The sequence below is a fragment of the Rattus norvegicus genome, chromosome 1 (assembly GCF_036323735.1).
Source record: "Rattus norvegicus strain BN/NHsdMcwi chromosome 1, GRCr8, whole genome shotgun sequence".
Lineage (NCBI taxonomy): Eukaryota > Metazoa > Chordata > Mammalia > Rodentia > Muridae > Rattus > Rattus norvegicus.
Genome location: NC_086019.1, coordinates 197,185,479 through 197,208,296, shown reverse-complemented (window position 1 = coordinate 197,208,296; position 22,818 = coordinate 197,185,479). Strand labels below are relative to the sequence as shown.

The 22,818-nt window shown below is 37.9% G+C and overlaps 1 protein-coding gene across 5 annotated transcripts in view; it reads right to left on the bottom strand.

Annotated features, from left to right (window-relative positions):
* Positions 1–22,818, bottom strand: part of Zranb1 (zinc finger RANBP2-type containing 1) — a 56,471-nt gene that overhangs the window by 3,222 nt on the left and 30,431 nt on the right. For 3 of the 5 annotated variants that reach the window (XM_063281597.1, XM_006230445.5, NM_001427548.1), the window contains 7 exons: positions 17,008–17,195; positions 12,406–12,559; positions 10,368–10,439; positions 8,699–8,897; positions 1,628–1,748; positions 567–696; positions 164–393 (listed from right to left, as the gene is read on the bottom strand). In XM_063281597.1, coding sequence (XP_063137667.1) covers positions 164–393; positions 567–696; positions 1,628–1,748; positions 8,699–8,897; positions 10,368–10,439; positions 12,406–12,559; positions 17,008–17,195 — 1,094 coding nt within the window. Of the gene's footprint in view, positions 1–163; positions 394–566; positions 697–1,627; positions 1,749–8,698; positions 8,898–10,367; positions 10,440–12,405; positions 12,560–17,007; positions 17,196–21,901; positions 22,025–22,818 lie in introns of all 5 variants that reach the window. The other 2 variants (XM_063281657.1, XM_039101239.2) reach the window with 1 other exon arrangement.

Below are 22,818 nucleotides of genomic sequence, written 5' to 3'. Positions count from 1 at the left end.
AGTCAAAATACTCTGGTGCTTAGAGAAAAAAAGCAGTCCCTCTCAGCATTCATAGTGAATGCCTTACTTAGTACTTACAGCTGTCATCACTTCTGGAAGGAACATGAGGTTGGTTCCTGATATAAGGACACTGCCTCAGGTAACAGGACAACATGGTACTTACCTCCTGAGCAGAAAGGAAGTGCACATGAAGGAGCTTCCTTTCACTGTCAACCAGAGGCAAAAATGTGATGGTGACATCATCATCAGTGTTCAGATTAGCACCAGCACCTCGGTTGCCATACCCATCATTCTCCATGGCAACCAAAGCAGAGAAGTGGCCCCTTGTATAGCCCAGAGCAATTGGACTTTTCCAACAAAAACTCTGTTCCCACAACAAAGGCAGATAAACTCCTGGAAAAAAGAAAGAGCACAAGAAGCAAGTGCCTACCCAGCCCCCCGCCCCCTTTCTACCGCCTGAAATTACAGATGCTACTCTGACCCTTCCCGTATTTTGTTTCCTTTGAGGCCACAGCTATATAATCATAGTAAACAGGACTACTAGGGTGTTCATGATAATGGCTTACCTTGAAACCGGGTATATCCTAATGTTTCTCCTCGGAAACTCTTATAATATTTTACTCCATAAACTATAATTGGTCGTCTAAGAATATGTGCAAGTACAAAAATGTGTGTCTGTTCCAAACTTGCTCCAGGCTGTACACACACAAAAAAAGAAGACAATTTTTCTTAAAAACATTCATTACCAGTCTCAAACTGCTGTGTAAAAAACACTATCTTCAGTGTACTCTTTCAATCCACTCCCACTCCTTGTCTAACTAAAGAAACTGACTCAGCAAATGGCAAAGTCCAATGGAATTGTAACAGAAACCTCTGGTGTACTGGGTTTATATCCAAACTCATGAACAGAACAGAAGAAGACAATGATTTTGAGGTATCCCTTGCTATCCAATATTAGAATTTACTTTCCAACCTGTTGGTTCAAATAGCAAGGAACACTTCATAAAGTGACATTACTATGAAAGTCCTACCTATAAAGTTCTAAAGACAGCTTTACTGGGTACACCAAGTTAAAAGGCAATGTTAACCAGAAAGTCCACCCTCCAACTATAGCCACTCTAATCACATGGTCATGGGTTTAACAATTTAGCCACAAATGGCCCAAACAAAAGGAACTTTCTGTATCAGGGTTCAAAAGACCTGGTCATTTGTTCAAAGTAAGGTAGACTGTGCTTGGTTTTTTTTTGTTTTTTTTTCCTCTTAACCTGTAACACATGATGCAGTCATGAGGGAACAATATAAAGAATGTCAATTTCTAACACCAAGCCTGCCAGTTCAGTTCCATCCTTTACCTACAGTGTGAGCTTGAACCCAACAACTGGAGCTAATGGAGGTAAAATGGCATAACCCATCTGATAAGTGAGACAGAGAACTTGTTTTTGACAACTGTTAGCCTTAACTATACAGCAGAGTTCTACACTGAGAGGTGTAGACTACTGTTTGTTAGAATCAAAGTTGACTGCCAGCAAGGTAATTAGCTGCTTCCAGCACAGTCTGATCAGTCTGAAGAACTCAAGAATACCCCTCTTTCAAACAAAAACACCCACAAAGCTTGATGCAGCCTTACCTGACTAGCTAGAGAGAGTATAAATGCCCAGTCTTCTTGCCATTGTTCTTCCCTCAGTGAAAAATGTAAACCAAAGCTCTGGGAATACCACGACTCCCAGTCTTTCCAGCGTGTGTAAAACCTGCCAAGCAACAGACAAATAAAATCACAAGTAGTAGCTTGACTGCTCCAAATACGTAGTTTTTTGGAAATTAATGCCCTATATTCTGTTAACAGATATCTTTTACCATATTTCCAACCAGAATCAAATTTACTACCTAATTAACTCTAACAGGGTGAAGAAGATAGTTTTATTGTTAATGTATCTATTGATTCAATAATTCCATGGTACCCTACACCTATAATCTCAGCGCTACAGAATTTGCAGCAGCCTGGGCTATGCAGTGAGACTGATACAAAAACAAAGATGGTCAGAATGCATCACTGTAAATACAATACCTCTGAAGCATCCCGTCATGTTCTTAAGAATATCAAGATTACATGGGTCCTAGTAAGACATGCTTGTAATCCCAACATTTAGGAGGTAGACATAAAGAATCAGGAGTTCAAGAATGTAGAAAGGTTTAGGCTAGTTTGGGCTATTTAAGGCCTCCCTCACATTAAAAGGCCAAAACAAATATCACCACCTTAGATTTCTTTGTCAATATAACTAGAAAAACAATTCCTTATATGAAATACCCTTTAAAATGCCTTCATATAATTTAGGCAAACAAGTCATAGTAAGTTTATATCAGGTACACAATTAGAAACAAAGATTGGGTATGGCAATGTACACTTGTAATCCTAGTATATGGGGGCTGAACAGGAGACCTCAAAGTTCTATACCAGCCAAGGTGACCTGCTGGAATTCTAATTAGAACTTCATGGACTAGGAAGAACACTTGAAGGAATTACCAATATGGTAGTATTAAAACCAATAAATGAATGATCTCATGGAACTGAATTTAAAAAATGCAAACAGCAAGCTAATCTGGTATTGACTGTCACATAAATCTGAAGGTCCAGAAACAAATCTTAGTGAAATTTTAAAGTTTAAGACCAGATTTTGCCAAAATTGTCAAGTAGTCTTCTACAACAAAACCAAACAAAAACAACAAAACAAAAAACCAGCAAAGCTGTTTGAAGTAAGGACAGCCATTTAAATTTGAAAGACCACATCTTTCTAATCATTTAAATTCAGGGACAAGAAATAAAAACACAAGAAAGCTGTAGCAGAGAAAGTTAAGTAATTTAATAGTGTTTATAAACTAAGCATATATATATTAACTAAGCTTATAAAGTTCAGAGTTTCTAAAACATGATGCTTGTGATGGTTTCAAAAGGTATGGCCCCCATAGACTCATGTGTTTGAATGGTTGTCCCATAAAGAGTGGCCCTATTAGGAGGTGTGGACTTGGAGGAAGTGTGTCACTATGGAGGCAGGCTCCGAGGTCTCCTATGCTTAAGCTATGCCCAATGGTTAATAGTACCTCAAAGTTATTTTATGAGTGAGACAGCTCTAAATTAGCCAGAAACTAAGCAATGACTACAATCAAAACTCAAGGAAGGTAAGAGTTCTCTAAACTATACATGCTCAAATAATCATACACACGTACTAAGACCAAATTCTCAACCCCTGAAGCTAGTGGGCACACAAGGACAATCAACTTACACCTAATGTATAACCAAGTGGTACCTGGCAACTTTAGATTAATTTTTGAAAAATCTAAGACTCTAAACTATCAAATCTGACAATATCCTTGTCATTAATCTATAACTTCTCTATGTGAATACAACCAAAATTCTGGCTAGCATTTTATAAAAACTGTTAAGGGAGCCCCAAAGTTTATCCTCCCCCCCCCAAAAAAAAGTCTAAAGAACTCAGAATAAAAATTCTTCAAACAGAAGTACCAAGTCAACGAATTTACAGTTCTGATGGGAAAAAACAAGACTCCAGAAAATAAACCTCTTACAGTTAATTTTCAACAAAAGTGCCTAGCTAGAATGGAGAACAACAATCTTTTCAGTAAACTATACAATTAGATTTCTACAGAATTAAGTTAGCTCATAATAAATAGGTCAAATACTTAAATGCCAAAAATTAAAATTACAAAACTCCAAAGACAAAAACAGAGGACTTTATGGCCTTATCTTAGTTCAGGATTTGGATTTCTATGGCTATGATAAAACACCACAACCAAAGGCAACTTGGGAAGGAAAGGGATTACTTCATCTTTTAACTCTCGGTCACACCTCATCATCACTAACGGGAACTCAAGATGGGAACTCAAGGCAAAAGGCCAAGGAGGATCAAGGTCTACTGGCTGCTCTGCCTACTTTTTTATACTATCCAGCACCACCTGCCCAGGGTGGCAACACCTCCGGTGAGTTGGGCTCACCCACATCAATCATTAAACAAGAAAATTCCCACGGGTTTGCCCAAAGGCAATTTGGTAGGGACTTTTTCTCAATTGAGATTCCTTTTTCCAAATGATTCTAACTTCTATCAAGTTGACAAAACACTAACCAGCACATGCCTTCAACTAGAGAAGATATTGTTAGCTATAACTATAATAGTGTGTTTGATTTTAAAAATAATGACAAGTGACAGTTAAAACAACCATGACTTTAGGACTAGAGTGGGCTAAGAAGTTAAGAGCATCGGGTGTTCTTCCAGAAGATCTAGGTTCTATCCTCAACCCTCTCATGGCATCTCATAAGCATCTCTAATTCCAGTCCCAGGGGATATGATGCTCCTTTCTGGCCTCCAGGAGTACTTCATGCATGTGGTATACAGGCATACATGCAGACAAAACACACACACATACATACATACATACATACATACATACATACATACATACATACAAAATAATAAATTTATATTTTAAAACTAATTATGACTTTGTCCCAGGAAATATAAGTCACAGATAGAAGAAAAAAATTTCCAGACAATGTATCTAAAGAGATTCCTTATACATAAAGTATATCTGTATAGAAAAAGTAACTCTTGAAGATTGAAGCCTAACTCAGAAGTAGATGCTTGTTTCACATGCCTGAAACTCTGATCTGAGAACCAGTTACCAGTAACTAGAAAAAGCTGGGTAAATTAGAGGTATTTCAACAAAGATTTATGAATGAACATTAAACATATCAAAAAATATTCAGTATCATTATCCATGAGGTAACAGTAAAGGTACAACTTCATGTGTACAAGAACAGCCACAATCAAATAACAAGTATTGGTGAGGATGTGAAAAATGTGTACTTAAAAAAAAAGTTGATAGAAATTTAAAAGTATCCAGGTACTGTGAAATATAGTTTGGCCTGGCCGTTTGTTAAAATGTTAAATATAGATTTAATATGACCCAACAAACTGAAAATAAACCTAATGTCCTTCTATTGGTATACAGGTGATAAAAGCATCTGTCTATACTGTGGAATATGCTCCCGTCGTAGACCACATATTATTCCATTTACATGAAATGTCTAAGAAAAATGTACAGGTACAAGACGCAGATGAATAATTCCCTGCAGCTAGGGCTTGAGAAGCAGAAAGAACTGAAAAAGAGACACAAGTTCTCTTTTGGGGTGATAAATGCTTCATTAATAGGCGGTGAACAATATGCTTTAAATACCTTTTAGAGCAAACAGTACTTCAATAAAGCTACTGTTTTTACAAAACATTACAATTCAGCCTTAGAACTTAGCGACATTTTAGTCTTCTTCTTAGTATTTTGGTTACAGTATTTATGGCAGCCCAGTATTTACTGTATGTATCCAGAGAAGGCATAGCAGTATATTAATCTGTACTTCAAACAGAATTTGTAACAGTCTATACTGAAAAATCTAACTTAAAATGACTACCAAATAAACAGTAATTACTCTAAGACCTTTAATGATTTTTTCCCCCTTTATTAACAGATTATCCCAACCTGTTCCTCTGAGAAACTAGATAAGATATTTCAATGAAATAGTGTCAGTTTTAATTGCCAATTTGACACAATCTAGAGTTGCCTGGGAAGCAAATCTTACTCAATGAAAGATCTTCAAGGCTAGGCTGGCCTGTATGGAATTATACTAATTACGTTAAATGGGTTGAGAAGACCTGCCCATTGTGTGTAGCACCATTTCCTGGGCAGGACAGCAGGTTTGTACAGAGTGGAGAAAGAGCTGAGTCCTATCATGTATGCACTGGTTCACTGCTCTCTGCTCATGGCTATGAATGACCTGTTGCTTCAAGTTCCTGCCACCCTGACTTTCCCACAGTGATGGACTGTAATCTAGAATTGTGAGCCCAATAATCTTTCAATTGCTTTATTCCGGGTATTGTATAACAGCTTCCTTTGTGGTGAATAATCTTTCATCTTTGAGGGAATAGAATACCAAATGTTTACAGGGAGCTGAAACAACAGGATGTTCTAAGGAGAGTTGAATACTACAGAGAAGCATGTAAGACAAGTAGTTAACCCAAAATAGCTTCAGAAAGTCCCTGAAACTAACTAGACTCATTAGACCCCCACCTCCCATCTCCCCAAGAGAATATAAACAGTAAAGATTGCTAAGAGAGGACTGAAACAAGCCCAGTTGCCTGGAAGAAGCAGGCTATAAGAAGCTCAGATCAACTAAGCCACCTGGAAAAGAACCTGTTGGGCTGTGTAGTTTGCTCCAGGTTTCCAGTGTTTGTAAGCTTCCACCCTTGCTGGGTGGGCTTTGGTAATACAGCTGTCTTTGAGTCATTTCTGGTCTTATAAGTAATCCCTCACACATATATTCCTGTAAGTAAGTCCTCCCTCACTTCATAAAACTCATTGGTTCATCAAGATGGATTTTACTTTGGTCTGTAATGAGTTCTCTTTTCTAAGGTGAGTAGACTGGTGTTGCATCTCCTCAGGAAAAGTTTGTCACACAACACCAGGTTATTTTATCGCAGTAACAGGAAGGGAAATTAAGACAAAACAAAACAAAAAACAAAAACAAAACCCAACAACAAAGCAAGGACAACACTGTATATTCAGTCTTGAGAGCATCAGCCAGCTCAGATTACAGGTATCCAACAGAACTGCATAGCTACAAACATATAAAGACATAAAACAGCCTAACTAAAAGTGATACAGGTCCACAAAATACAATGTTGCTTTCTCAGCTCTCACTAGGGATTTTACAGGGCAGAAGAGAATCTTCCTTGTTACTTTGGACTTTGCATATTATCAACTCAGCAAAGAGAAGCTTCACAAGTGATATGTTGGCTCCTCCTCCAAGCCTAGATCAGGACCCAAGTTTGCCCACCATTGTTATTATGCCATGGTAATAGTCATGTGTTGAGCTTAATGAACAAACTAGTCACTGAACCTCAAATCAAGAATAGTAATACTCCATCTAGTCCCATTTTCTTTAGCCTGACCCTATTCCCAAGATACCAGAAGGATATCTCTATGATCCTTGCTTTCAATTCAGCTTTTTAGATGAACTCTAAAATACCAAGAAAAGGTATTTCATAACAAAGATTCCAGAAGATGGCATCAAGGCATACTTTGTATTAGGAGTTCAGTCCACATAACAGCTCTAGGTCTTCACCTTGAATTGTACCTTAGAATAAACAACTGAGAGCTCTGCTGCAACGCCACAATGATATAACTCTAACAAAATGCCCCTACCGAGCTATTTCTGTGCTCTTACTATCTCTTCCCACCCTTGCACTAGAATAACATTATCTCAAATGACTCCCTAGAGTTCAAATATAAATATGAGATGATCCCCTACTGCCAGTTTTAAGTAATAGACAGAATAAACCCTGAAGTTACTATTATTAGCCACAAATGTTTCTTAAGAATTAAAGAATAAAAAATAAATAAAACTTTCTCATTTAGGAAAAAGAGTGAATCAACTACTAAAATTCACAATTTATTTTCAGCTTTGCAAGATAAGGCAATTACTACCAAAGGAAAACTACCACTCTGCCTTGGGTGATGTGTCTGGTTTTATATGGGGCAAAAATTTTAAACAGGGTCTTTATAAAACATAGCCAAAAGGTGGCCTTCTTCCCATTTCCACCCCAAGTTACAGGGCAGAGATTACAGAGGTATATCAGTATGTCCTGATCCAAACTGCTTTTCAAAGATTTGTAAGATGACAAGATTTTACCAGCAAAATTCCAGCTAAATTTTATTAGCACCCGAGAATATATCCACTTCATAGGGCAATCACATTAAATTTACAAGGCAGATCTGGGGGTGGGGGTGGAGGAACTGCCATCACAGAAACCAACCAATCACATCGCCACAGTATAGGAAGGAACTGACACACAGGTGAGTGCATGTGCTCAAATACACACACACACACACATACACACACACACACAGAGAGAGAGAGAGAGACAGACAGACAGACAGACAGATGGCAGGCAGAGTTAAAAATAAATCTTTAAAACTTTTTTATATAAGAAGAGTTAGGAAAATGGCTCAATAGTTTTTGTTTGGTTGTTTTGCTGCTGCTTTTTGAGACAGGGTTTCTCTATGTAGTCCTGGCTGTCCTAGAACTTACTCTGTCTACCAGGCTATCCTAGATCTCAGAGACTTGCCTGCCTCTACTTCCTGAGTGCTGTGATTAAAGGTGAACACCACTATTGCCTGGCTGAGATGGCTCAATAGTTAAGAGTGCTTGCTGCTGGGGCTGGAGAGATGGCTCAGTGGTTAAGAGCACTGATTGCTCTTCCAGAGGTCCTGAGTTCAAATCCCAACAACCACATGGTGGCTCACAACCATCTATAATGAGATCTGATGCCCTCTTCTGGTGTGTCTGAAGACAGCTACAGTGTACTCATATACATTAAATAAATAAATCTTTAAAAAAAAAAATGCTGCTCCTCCAGAGGACTTGAGTTTGATTCCTAGTACTCTAGAGTTCAAAATGTCGGTAACTTCAGCTCCAAGGGATCCAATATTCTGGCTTCCTTGGGTACCAGACATATACAAAGTACACAAACAAAATGCCTATACACATTAAAAAATTTATATGTGAGAAGAAAAATAACCCACTACTATAAGGTACTGATCCAGCAAGTGCGATGAAACAAGGAAGGCTTCAGCTTACCAATGTGAACAGTCATGCAGGCTGTCATGCAGGGCTTTCCGAAGCACCGAGTCTTTGTCATAAATGCCCCAGGTAGCTTGTAGTACTGAGTCAAGTAAACAATCTCCGGCAGTCCGGTTCCAAAGTGCATACAGTCTACTGTCCAAACGTGTAGCCAATTCCAAAGACCAGTTTATAATTGGAGATTCTTCCTCTAGCTCTATGAGAAATTTTAAATACATTCATTTTCATGTCTACACAATTACAAAATATTTAGTGGGCTAAAAATATTACCTACAAGAACATTTACATAATTTAGTAATGTAAAGTTTCTAAATAAATAAAATATATCGTGGTGCTGTAATAAATAATTCAAGTTCTAAATCCTTTTCAATTTTGTTTTTCAAAAGTATTTAACACAGAAATATTTTCATTCTAGAGTAAGTTATAGAAAACAAAGGATTTTAAGATTTAATATCTGTGTTTGTTTACTCTATCACAAACAAAGGCTGTGAATGTCTTTTGTTTTGCATTGTTAGTTTCAGGGTTGGGGGTTGTCTTAGTCAGGGTTTCTACTCCTGCACAAACATCATGACCAAGAAGCAAGCTGGGGAGGAAAGGGTTTATTCCCCTTACACTTCCAAGCTGTGGTTTGCCCTGGAGTTATCTGTATTTTGATGCTAATTCCACTGCCCCAAGGACAACTGCCTAGTCAGTACTCAGGACTCAGGTGACTTCACCAGAACCTTCTCCCCATTGAATTTATAAAATACAGGTGAGGGGCAGGTACAGGATAGAAGGAGGCCTGTCACTGGAGGAGAAGGAAGGATAGGTGGGAGAGAAGTTTGAAGGAAGAGGAGACTGGAATGAAAAGGAGGAGGAGAGAGGAGGGAGAGGGAGAGAAGCCATGGCAGGTGACGTTAAGATTCCGCTCTGTGCATTTACAGGTTGTTATTAATGTTCTTAAGGGATGGATGGTACTGGGCTTTGTATGTTTAGGTGGGCAATTATATCTTAACAACTGGGTCAAAGATTATTGTGTTGTGTGTTCTTCATGTGTAGATTTAAGTGTAATGGAGTGTGGGGTGGCTGGTCTGGGCCGCCACAGAATTGGAATGTGTGTTTCTGCCAAGGTATCTAGCAGATATCTTGGGGCACTGTGGTGCTGGATCTAGTGAAGTAAAAGACAACTATACTTGTTTTATTTTTTATATTTCTACAACAACACTTCCACACTGCTGTTTATCACCAAAGGAAGTCAGGACTGGAACTCAAGCAGGTCAGGAGGCAGGAGCTGATGCAGAGGCCATGGAGGGATGTTACTTACTGGCTTGCTTCCCCTGGCTTGCTCAGCTTGCTCTCTTATAGAACCCAAGACCACCAGCCCAGGGATGGCACCACCCACAATGGACTGGTCCTGCCTCCTTGATCACTAGTTGAGAAAATGCCTTACAGCTGGGTCTCATGGAGGCATTTCCTCAACTGAGGTTCCTTTCTCTGTGATAACTCCAGCTTGTGTCAAGTTGACATATAAAACCAGCCAGTACAGAGGTCAAACCCAGAACATTGCATATGAAACCACTATGACTCTACATCTTTAAACCATTTCCTTAAACCATTTCCTACATTATACAAAGTGAAACAGCTGGTTGGATAAAAAGTAAATATATGGCATTCACCACACCCTTACCTTTTTGAACATCTCTATCAAGCACCTCATCAAATAATTTTTCCTGAACTGTTGGAGGCAAATCTTCAATATCTGCACAGAAAAATCAGACTTAAAAGCAGTTCTTGTGTTTAATAACTTAATAAGTGGAATGCTAACCTCTAATAAAAACAACCTCTTTCTATTGAAGTTGTTAGACACATCTGTAATTAATGTTATATGTAACACGATTATGTATATGCAGCTTCCTTTCTGGGTTTCATTACTAAAATTCTTAAAGTAAATATAAAAACTAAGATGTAGACAAATAATTACTTATACATTTTAATTTGTTCTTTCTCTTCATATGAGCAGCTTCTGCACAAACCTACTTTCAAAATTAAGAATTTTCTCATAGGGGTTGGGGATAAATTCAAGCGTTCAGTGGTAGAACGCTTGCCTAGCAAGCGCAAGACCCTGGGTTCAGTCCCCAGCTCCGGAAAAAAAAAAAAAAAAAAAAAAAAAAAGAAAGAAAAAAGAAAAAAAGAATTTTCTCATAAAAGTTAATGAACCATGGCACTCTGACACAGTGCTTTGATAACTTTCCTCAACATTCCATGTTCTGTTCAGGTTACTTAATAGAGCACTCTAGTGTAATAAGAAGCATTACCCTTAAAAACCCTTTAGGGAAGTTGGAGAGATGGCACAATGGTTAAGAGAGCCGGTTGCCCTTGCAGAGGGCCCCACGTTCATTCCCAGCACCTACATGATGGATTATTACCATTCTTAACTCCAGTTCCAGGGAATCTGATGCCCTTTTCTGACCTCTGAGGATACCAGGCACACACAGGTACACATGTACATATGCAGACAAAACACTCATAATCACATATCAAAATTAAAAAATCTAAAATATATATACATTATTTTTTAAAATGCCATTTTTTGTTACTTTTTTCTTTTTAATGTATTTATGATTTGGCAAGATGGCTCAGCAGGAAAAGTCACTTACCACCAAACCTAATTACTTGAGTTCATCTCCAGGACCCACATGATGGAAGGAAAGAACCAAGTCCATTAAGTGGTCCTCTGACCTCAACAACATGCCATGACTAACATGCACACACACAAGGTAAATACATGTAATAATGATTTTTTAAAAATTAACATCAAGACGAGCTTGATATACAGTATATTTCGATGAAATTTACTGATTTTAAAAGGTTTCATTTTTAACTCTTCCCATGTATAAATATATCTAACTTTGAAAAAATGAAAATACCTAGGTACCTTTACTTATTAGGTATTTTTTAATATTAATCCATAAAGGGCATCCTCTAGACATTTTCAACTGTCAGAAAATTAAAAACACTAATAAATGCTTCACAAATACAGCAGGAGTTTATGAATAAAAAGCAGTGACATGCTCAAAGGTACCAGTATTTTTAATTCAAATAACCTTACCCATTAAAAACCTATATCCTAATCAGAATTCTTAATAGTAACCAATGAGTATATAAACAGACTTGAAAATAAAGGAAAATTAAAAATAAGAGACTAAAAAAATAATATTCAAAATAAAAGGGGGAAACGAGCATATCTGTCTTTACTATGCCAGGTGTGGTGGCACATGCCTTAATTCCAGCACTTAAGAGGGAGACTGAGTGCAAAGCCCAGCCAGAGCTACACAATGAGATTTTATCTCAAAAAAGGGGGGGGGGGCATTTACTGTCTTCCAATCATCAAAATGTTTGTTTACAAGTAGTTCTTGTATGCGTCACTTCAAGAATAAAATGGCTGCTCTTCCAGAGGCCCCAGGCTTGATTCCTAGGACCCACATAGCAGCTCACTATTGCCTCTAACTCCAGTCCCAGGGATCTGACACCCTCTTCTGGCCTCCATGGGGTACCAGGCACACATGTGGGGCACAAATATGTAGGCAAAACACCCGTACACATAAAATTTAAAAAAACTGTTAAAAATCCCAACTTATTGCTTTCTTACAAAACTGTATTTTTACCCCACATAAAAATGTAACCTTAAAACAGAGATTGCTTATCATAATAAATTTCGGGGTTACCTGCTGGTAATGTAAATGTTACAAGGTCAGTCAGAAAATAGCAAGCAAAATCCCCCTTTCTCTGGTGAAGAGAAGCAGCTATTTCTCTCCGGATTTGTTCTGTCAGTTCAGGGCACACCATGGCTGGAATACACTTTGCTGCTTGTTGAGACACCTTAAATACAGAAAGAAACTTCCTTCTGTATCTTATATATCATAAATAGAAACAAAACACAACAGCATTTAAACGCAAAATTTTCCCCAAATTCAGTTTAATCTTAAATGTCCTGAGCACTACTTCCTTGCCAATGGACATTTAAAACATCATCAGGATGACTGTTCAAAAAAGTCATTAAATGTGGAATGGCAACAAATGGTACAGATTCCAACAGCATTCCAAGTGTTTTTAGTATATGGAACAGGGAAGGATGGCACACACTTATAATCATATCTCTAGAAAGTCTGAGGTTGGAAGATGAGGAGTAAAAGGCCTGCTTCGGATTTCAAACCAACCAACCAACAAGCCAACCAACCAGCCAACCAACCAACCAGCCACCTCTGCAGGAACTCTTTAAGTTATAGGAAGTTACTAGTAAGTAAAAGTGGATGCCGAGAGAGTCAGTTCTGCTCTCTGCTGTTAGCAATCTGGCGAGAACAAGCTGGTTTTCTCCTTACTTTAAAAACAAAACAAAAACCCAACCTTTATATCACAAATGGGACCTAGAGCAGCATGTCTTACAGTAATCTACTGAAAGTGCATTTTGGTAACAGTATCATCTGCACATTACTGCTGTTAAAGGAGTCAGAGTTGGGAAGAACTCATTAACATAGCCACAGGACTCCTTATTTTGATTTTACTGAGTGCCAGTACTATACAAATTTTCACTACATTCTAGCTCCATGAACCTAGAAACTCAAAGTTCAAGTAACTGAAAATTAAGAAACAATTATCAGGCATTTTTCAGAATGGACTACTTGTTAGGGAACACTGCTAACATGAATACCCCAAATTCTTTTCTAAAACAACATACAATGATACCTTGAATATACTTCAAGAAAAGTTTGAAACATTCCCTTCACTACCATCCTCAAGCTCTGAAACCTATCTCTTATCTCTCTTTTTCAACCTTTTGACCTCAACCATCTTCCTTAGGCCAATAGGGCTTAATCTTGAGTCCATAAATTGGAAAAGATTCACGGAGTTTACTACACAACAATCTTTCACCTTCCTTAACTAGTGGCCCAAACTATATGGCATTTTCTTGTAATAAACATCATCAGAACTTGGTTCTGTGCTTTTTCTGTGCTCTCACTCTACCTTTGTACCCTCCCTAATGGGCCCTTTAAAACAATTGTTGGGAGCACCTATACTTTCCACTAAACAAAAGTTAATACCAATTTTGTTCTTGACCTCAACCAATACTTCTCTTCCCTCTCCCCAAGTTGGTCTATCAGCCCCAGAAAATATTACAAACATGAAAATAAAGAGTTTCCTAAATTGATTCATAAAGCTGAGCATTGCCTTTAATTCCAAGCAGGAAGGCAGAGAGAGGTAAATTTGAATTCAAAGCCAACTAGGATTATATAGTGAGACCCTGTTTTAAAAACAGAAACAAAAAAACTAAGGAATCACAACTTCCACTTTGATAAGATTTCTGCATCTTTTCTTCAGTCATCTGCTTTGGGTGACACCAGCTGCCGTAAACAGCTGTGACTGAAGCCACATAGCAGGGATTTAAGCCTGTAGCTGACAGCCCCTTGTGGATGAGCCTGGAAGCAGATGCTCTGGTGCTAGTCAAGTTTTCTGACTCAGCCCTGGTCAACAGCTTGACAATACCAAGTATGTATGGGTAATTGCATCCATGTGCATTTGTATGTGTATGTGTATATACACGTGTATGAGTACCAGTACACATTCAAATGCATTTAGAAGCTAGACGTTGATGTCATGTGCATTCCTCATGACTCTCCAGTTTATTTTACTAGACAGGGTCTCTAACTGAGCCTGAAGCTTGTCATTTCAGTTAACCTAGCTAGTCAGCTTGCTTCAGGGATCTTCTGTTTCTGCTGGGATTACAGGAGGCCCCCATGCCTGTCCAACATTTTTGTGGGTGCTAAGAATTTAAACTCTGATCTGTACACTTTAAGGGCAAATACTTTTCCCACAGAATCATCTTCCAGGCCTTCTCATGGCATCTTGACCTGAACCATTCATCTAAGATCCCCAACTCCTGCAAAATGTTTAAGTAACAAAATGTCTGTCTTAAGCTGCTAAATTTTGAGGTAATTTGTGCCATACTATGAATTCATAGATACTTTAGCACCATCTCACCATTAGTCTCCAGATTGCTTTTAGGAGCGCAGTAACTAGACTGTCCCTTTTGAGCCCTGAGTTCATAAGCCCAAAGAAATCTATGAATCTCCTAAATTTTAACCCTGGCTCACGGCCATCTTCTGTATCTGGTTGCATGCCACCATCGACGACTACACCAATCACAATGACATTCCCTGCAATGCAACAATTCTAGAGGGCATTATAACACCAATACAGTCACACACTGTATGCTAACCCAGGTTTTAAAAATCTAATCCCTCGGGGCTGGGGATTTAGCTCAGTGGTAGAGTGCTTACCTAGGAAGCGCAAGGCCCTGGGTCCCCAGCTCCGAAAAAAAGAACCAAAAAAAAAAAAAAAAAAATCTAATCCCTCTACTCACAATGATCCTTTTTAATAATGCATATCTAATACTCAGCAGCCAGCCTCCTGTTTTCATTACAGCATTCATTCTTTCTGAACTTCCCTTCCCTGAGTCTACCCAAACTCTTCCCCCGATGTCACTGGGATCTTACCAATTTAAACACAATGGCTAGCCAATAAAATCGAGTTTTCATCTATCTTGCATATTTTTTAAATCTCCATACAGTATCCTAGATACTGGTAAATTTGAATAATCGCTTTATTTACTTATATAAAGTATACCCATAAAATGTGTAGTGAGAAAAACTGAATCCACAATTATCTTTCTGTACTTTTATTCTATATCTCTTATTATGAAAAATAAAGGAATACCATCAGGAATATGATCCTTTACACCTTCATAGTCTACTTAACTCAATCCCCCAACCTCCGCCTGCCAAGCTTACTTTAAACGCTAAGATCTATTCCTCCTCAAGAAATCTGATGAAATGGGATTCAGGTACCTTGCATGCACAAGGTCCATCCCTAACATGACATAAACTAGGTGTGGCAGTGCACACCTGTAATTCCAGTGCCCAGAAGGTGAAGAGTTAGAAGTCCAAGGTTATCCTCAGTTTCACAGCAAGTTGAAAGCTAGTCTGGGATATATGAGATCCTGTAAAGGGGAAGGAGGAAAGGCCGTAGGAGGAGCAGGAGCAGGGAGACAGGGAAACATTCTGAAATGTGATTTGCTCTAAGTATAAAGGGAAAATACCTCCCAAGTTCTTTCCTAAGTACTCAAATGGTCATTAGCTCTTACTATAAAGAATTACCCATTCATTTCTCCACTTCTCTAGAAGCTCAATAAAGGAAGAGTTAGCATACTTACAATTCTATCATCCTCAATCACAGAACTTGGTACATAGCAGAATAAAAGATAAGTCCTCGTGTGTTTTAATCAAACCCAATGACTCAAATATTGTGGAGAAAAGTTCTGCTTCAAAAGGCTATAATGCTAGGGACAAGAGTGTACACGAGCAACTTCACCAACTCAGGAAACTGGATGCATATGCATTTCAAAGCAAGATATTATATGAAGGATCACTTGACTCTGGGAGATCAAGGCCAGCCTAGGCAGCACAGTAGTATCTCATCACAAAATGGGAAAAGGGTACATTGGTAAGACAGCCTATAATCTAAACACTTGGGAGATGGAACAGAAGGATTAGGAATTTAAGGATATCCTTGGCTACCTTGAGTTACATATGACCCTATCTTTTAAGAAGCAAAAACCAAACAACAAAAAAAACACCACACCTGGGAAGGAGTCCCCTTTAAAATACAGCAGAAGGAGCTAGCATGAAAGATGGCTCTGTAGTTAAGAACATTGGCTGCTCTTGCAGAGGACATGGGTTTGGTTCCTGGCACCTACATAACATCTTACAACCAACTCTAACTCCAGTTCCAAGGGGATTAACATCATTTTCTGGCCTCTGAAATCAATGCACTCATATCGTATACACATATACATACACACAACCAAAAGACTCACACACAGTAAATAAAAATAATTTTTGAAAAACTATTAAAATCTTTTAAATGTAAAATGATTTCTAAAAGCAAGTAAAAATGTTTAACACACTTAAGAATGTTTGAGAAAACACTGTCACATTAAAAATAAAAATTAGGGCTCGGGATATAGCCCAGTGGTAAAACACTTGCCTAGTATGTATAAGGCTCTATACTCAACTCACAGTATAACAACAAAAACAATAAATAATGAGAAAAAACCCTAAAGAACCTATTTCTTCAATATATTAAGAACACTGAAGCTGGGTGACAGTTCAGTGGAGATATATACACACACACATATATATTTATATACATTTATATATATATTTACATAACACAAACAACCCCTAAATAACAAAAATGTCACACACACTTACCTCTGTAAGCAGTATTGCTAACATGTCCTGCCTCTGGAAGCGTATGGCCAGGTGGACCAGAGTGTAGCCAACATCAAAAGCAGAAGGACGGTTCAGCAAGCGCACTTCATCTGCAGTGAGCTGGCGTGCGATGTCTCCTCCTGATGACTTGTATGCTTCTATGGCTGCTAAATCACCTTCCACAACCCCTAAAACAAGCACCAACACAGAAAAGCACTTATTTTTTTTTTCAAAAGGTATAAACAGATGAAGTGTCCACATTAAACTCTTTCAAATATGATTTTGGCCTTCCTGAATCCTGGGAAATCATTTACATGTCCTAAAGAAAATAAGGAAAATTAGTATTTCCCTACCATGTCAAAATTTCTTTACAGACTAGAACTGCCTAGTTTGACACTTACCTCACATCATGGCTAAGTTCCATGCTGTGGCAAGCTCTAAAGAACTACTAGATTAAAGTAAGTGAATTAAAATTAATGAGGACAACCTACTTTAAGAAACTAGACTTCACAGAAGAAATGAACCTTTATTGTTTTGTATTGATCCTGAGAGCAAAACACAGAGAGATGTACACGAGCTTCAAATCGGTGTTTGACTGTTTCTGCTTTACCTGTGCTTTGTTTTTGTTTTTGTTTTTTAAATCATTTATTTATGTATGTGAGTACACTGAAGCTGTCTTCAGTCAGAGCAGAAGAGGGCATCAGATCCCATTAGAGATGGTTGTGAGGCACCATGTTGTCTTTGCTGGGAATTGAATTCAGGACCACTGGAAGGGCAGTCAGTGCTCTTAACTGCTGAGCCATCTCTCCAGTCCCCTTTAACTGCATTTTTTAAGCAGAATAAAACAAGTACAGAGGTTTCTACTGTGTTGTGTAGGTCTTAAATAATTTTCATTTTAAGTAAAAATTGACAGTATTTTGAACTCAGAATCTCCTAAGACTTCCTCATATATGTTACAAACTGTTCATGAATAGCTTAAGTATATTGATTCATAACTGTAATTGCAGCCCTCTACTTAGGAGTTAAAAGCAAGGGGGCAGTGTGTTCATGATAAGCTTAGACTACAACAGTGATTTTCAGGCTAGCCTACGTTAGAGATACAGTGTCTCTAAAGTAAGTGGATGGTGTACACCTTTAATCCCAGCACTTGGGAGGCAGAAGTAGACAGATCTCCATACAGTCAGCCTGGTCTATATGGTGGTGTCAGGGTGGGCGGTGGGGGTGAGGGGGTGGAGGGTGATAGTTGTTAAAAATAGAACATATATAATTTTAAATAGGCTAAAATAAAACAATTAGAATAGGAATATAAAATAAATACCATTTTTCAAAGCCACAAACCTTCTATTCCCATTAAATTATTTTATTAATCCTAGCACAAATTAATGTTAAATAAAGAAAGTACTTACTGAACAGTATGGATAATAAACAGACTCAGGGGGTTGACAGTGCACATTAGCTTTTAATAAATATGGTAAAACAAATTACCAAATTGACTATTTTTCCATGTTTCCTAAGTTATGTCAGAAAAAAAAAAGTTCTTCCAAGTAAAATGCTAAAATTAACTAAAAATATTCTTAGTGTGTTTTTTTTTTTCTTTTTTCTTTTCGGAGCTGGGGACTGAACCCAGGGCCTTGCGCTTGCTAAGCAAGCACTCTACCACTGAGCTAAATCCCCAACCCCTTCTTAGTGTGTTTTTAAAAGGCATTTTAATTGCCATTTTGAATTAGGAATTGAGATAAAGGTATAACAAATATATATATATATATGTATATATATATGTATATATATATTTACATAACATAAACAACCCCTAAATAACAGGGGTTATTTAATTTTCACACTCATTGGATATCTATGATGTTGCGTACTCTAAGCAATGTGAGAAGCACAAAAGACAGTAAGTACATGATACCAATCTTCCCAAAAAACCTTTTAAATCACATCTGTGAGGCACGAATGAAAGTCAGCATTACAAGTTTTCAAACTCTGAAGAGTCAAGGATCTTTTCTACAAACCCCGCCCCCAAACCCCAACATGTACATACAAACTTTTCAGGTTAGGGTTCATGAGACGCATACATGATGTTGTGGACTGTATAGTACTAGTTCTTAGGTGTCTCAGACAGGAGGATCCAGTGAGTCTAAGAGCTTAACAAGAACCTAAGTAATAACAAAACTTTTCAACTCAAACTATAAATAAAAGTCTACTACATTTAGGCTGAGAGTGAAGCCTGCCCCATGGCAGACCTTTTGCCATGCAAAAAGACCCAGGTTAACCCCAAACCCACAAAAACAAAACAACCAACTATAACTCTCATGTTATTAAATAAGAATGTCAGCAGACAATGACACATGCCTTTAGAACCAGCCTGGTTCACATAACTAACTAGTTCCAGATCAGTCAGGGCTACACAGAGAAACCCTGTCACGAAAAAGAAAACAAGGCGAAATAAACAAAAAGAATGTCTTCTTACAATAAGTTTTGGTTGCATTTTGGGTCAATACATTGCTTGCCACACAGTTCAACTATAAATGCCCTAATCCACTTTAAACATAAAGACTTTAAAATGTCCTTGTAAAGAACAGTCGGTGCCCTAGAAGTTACTAGGACCATACTGTAAAGTTAGCATGAGACAACACAGCATCTTTCTGAAGCACAAAGCTCAAGAGCAGTACTATTTAATTCAAATCACCTATCATTAAAGAGTCTACTATCTCTAACTATGTTCAAGTATACAAAATGCCTAAAAATAATTTAATGTAGTTTATAGTATTTAAAACTGAGTCTACTCACCATCTCCTTTTATTTCTGTAATTTATTTTATTTTGACTTGATAGGGCCTCTAAATGTAGCCCACGTTTAGCATTCACTGTGTACTAAAGAATGACCTCAAACTTGAGGCAACTCCCCTACCTCAAACTCCCAACTAATAGGCATATGCCATCACACCCTACTCTACAGTCTTTACAAAGACAAGTGTTTCCCCCTTTCAGTCCTATCAGAGCTGGAACTAGGGATAAAGTATAATTTAGTGATAGAGCACATATCTAGCGATAAAAAGGCAATTGGTCTGATCCCGAACATAGGAAGGAAAAAAACACTACATCTCTGTACCTTTTAGAGATTTTGGCTAAAAACCTAAAAATAGTATCTATTTATAAAATGCATATCACACATAAAATGCTCCAAGTTCTCAAAGTAGCCCAAGAGCTTGATCAACACACCTGAATAGACAAAGAGGAAGATTTATGCATATAAATATACAGACATGAAATTATTGTGTGCTCGAATACTTTTTCCCCCAAAGTACAAATATGAGGTAATCTAAAGCATAATACCAAGTGACTTCTTTCTTTAGTTTAGTATCTCAGCCTTTACTCTGCAGCCAAGTCACTGTATAGCTGATATCTTAGAAGTTCTTAATTCATTTCCTTACTTATGTTTCAGAAGGATTTCGGAAATCAGCACTGGCACATGGGTTGAGGAGATCAGACCAAAGGCACGCCAAACTATGCAAACTACACCTGGAACTACAACTGACATTACTGACTGCCTGTCTTCAACATATCCTTTCACACCTCAGAAAGTTGAGTCACACACAGAGCCAGTCAGAATTTTCATTTGATTTGAACATCAAAGATACTGAACTCTCCCCTTCCACTCAGTCTTTGCTAAAATCACGCTGGACTATGCTGTGGTTCCCCAAAACACAGACTGAAAACAAAGGAGACAGAGGAAAAAGACTCCAACCTTCTCAGCACACAAACAGGTACAATATACCTCTTTTTAGTAACACTTTGGAATATGTAATTCCATTGTGTTCTTTAACCATAAAAGCTTATAGTTTAACTGTGACATTTTCATCTACAAGGATTAATAAATTTATTACAAATCAAAGTTCATGAGAGCATCATGAAACTATGTCCAAGTTTTATTAAATTGTACTATATATTGCTCGAAAAAAACTACTGGTCAAGTTTAGAGTTTTCACTGTAGGTTTGATGATTGAAAGTACCTGGCTTATGTTATATAATTAAACTTTAACCACCATATTTTTCTGCTTAGGAGGTGGGAGGGTATCACAACCACAAAGATGTCCTTGAGCTCTTTACATTTTTAGCAACTTCTAACATCAGAGATAAAAGTAAGAAAAACCAGAAGCACTGAAGGCAGGAAAGGGCAGCAAATAAATGTTAACTGTTAAAACCTAACTTTATAAACAAAGGCTGGTGGGGTAAGCTGGGAGTGGGGAAGTTAATCTATTCTAAGAGACAGGTATTATCTATATCTTCTCTTTAGGTTTCTGACCACTCATATTGTCTCCAAAAGTAACCGAAATACCTTAGTACTCTTTAACAAATTTATATTGTGTTTCCTGTCCCTCCTTTTTATTATTATTAAGGCAAATAAAAAGAGAACTAGGAGCATTCTGAGATTAACTCCAAACTAACAACCTAAAACTGACCCACGGTATCATCAAACACTCAAAATTAGCTAATTAGTGGCAATCAGAAATAAGGAGAATGTTAATGTACTCCTTAAATTATTCGGACTTTAAGTAAATAAAAGTATATAGATTATTAGTTGCCAAATAAAATCTTTAAGAGGCAGCCACAGCAGCTCACATCACATTTCCCAATAGACTGGGCCAGAGTGGAGCCTAACATATTTTGAAGCCATGGGTCAGACTCACTGAGGACTTCACAGCTACTATGGAACTCCATAGGTTAGCATCTGGAGCTGGCTCATTAAATGTTTAGATAATGGACTTATTTTTCCCCCATATATGGCACAGTTTTCAAAGTTTTGCCTTATTTTCCTTTATGACATAAAATCATAATGGTAACTAACTTTGAAAAAAATGCCAAATGGTAAAAAAAAAGCCAGGACTTACCTGAACCCACATGGGCCAGCTCAACACTACCCTGGAGTTCTATGGTAGCTGTGTAACATCACAGCATGGTTTATGCTGTGGGGTGAGGGTGGACCTGGAGACAGCAGGCACAATTTCAGGAACCTTAAAGAGAAAAGTTAGTTTTAAGTGGTAGTGTTCAGAATGTCCTGCAGGATGGTCAGTAGAAAGATGCAGACGTGGCTGGCTGAATTGACTAGGCAGTTTTCTCTCCTAAGGCTTATTTAATTGACTTTGAATATTAATAAGTAACTATCCCACCCAGTAACTATTGTTTAAAATATCCTTAGGTATAGTTTAATCATGACCTGGGCTCAAATATTTGCAAGAAACTTTTAATGCTCAAACAAGAGTTGCATTTTCTGTCTGTCTGTCTGTCTGTCTGTCTCTTTCTCTCTCTCTCTCTGTGTGTGTGTGTGTGTGTGAGAGAGAGAGAGAGAGAGAGAGAGAGAGAGAGAAAGCGAGCACGAGAGAGCACATGTGAGAACGCAAGCAAGAGTCTACAGAAGCCACATGAAAATGTCACTGAGTGTCCTATTCTATCACTTTCCATTTTATTGCATTAAGACAAAGTCTCTCACTGAACCTGGAGATAGGCTGGTAAGCCAGAAAGCCCACAGTCCTGGAGTTATAAAGAAAAGGAGTTTCACATTCATGGCTACTCTTGGCTTTTTACATGGGTGGTAGGATCTAAACTAAGTCCTCATGCTCACACAGCAAGGACTCTTACCCATTAAGCCATCTCTCCAAGATGAAAAGCTTATTTTAAATGCCCTTATTTTTAATTGTGCCTTCAAAGACACACAAACAGACATAATTACAGAGATAATTTGAGCAGACCAAACAAACTACCTAATTGCATTTTTCACATTATAACCAGTGTCAACAAGCTCAGACCT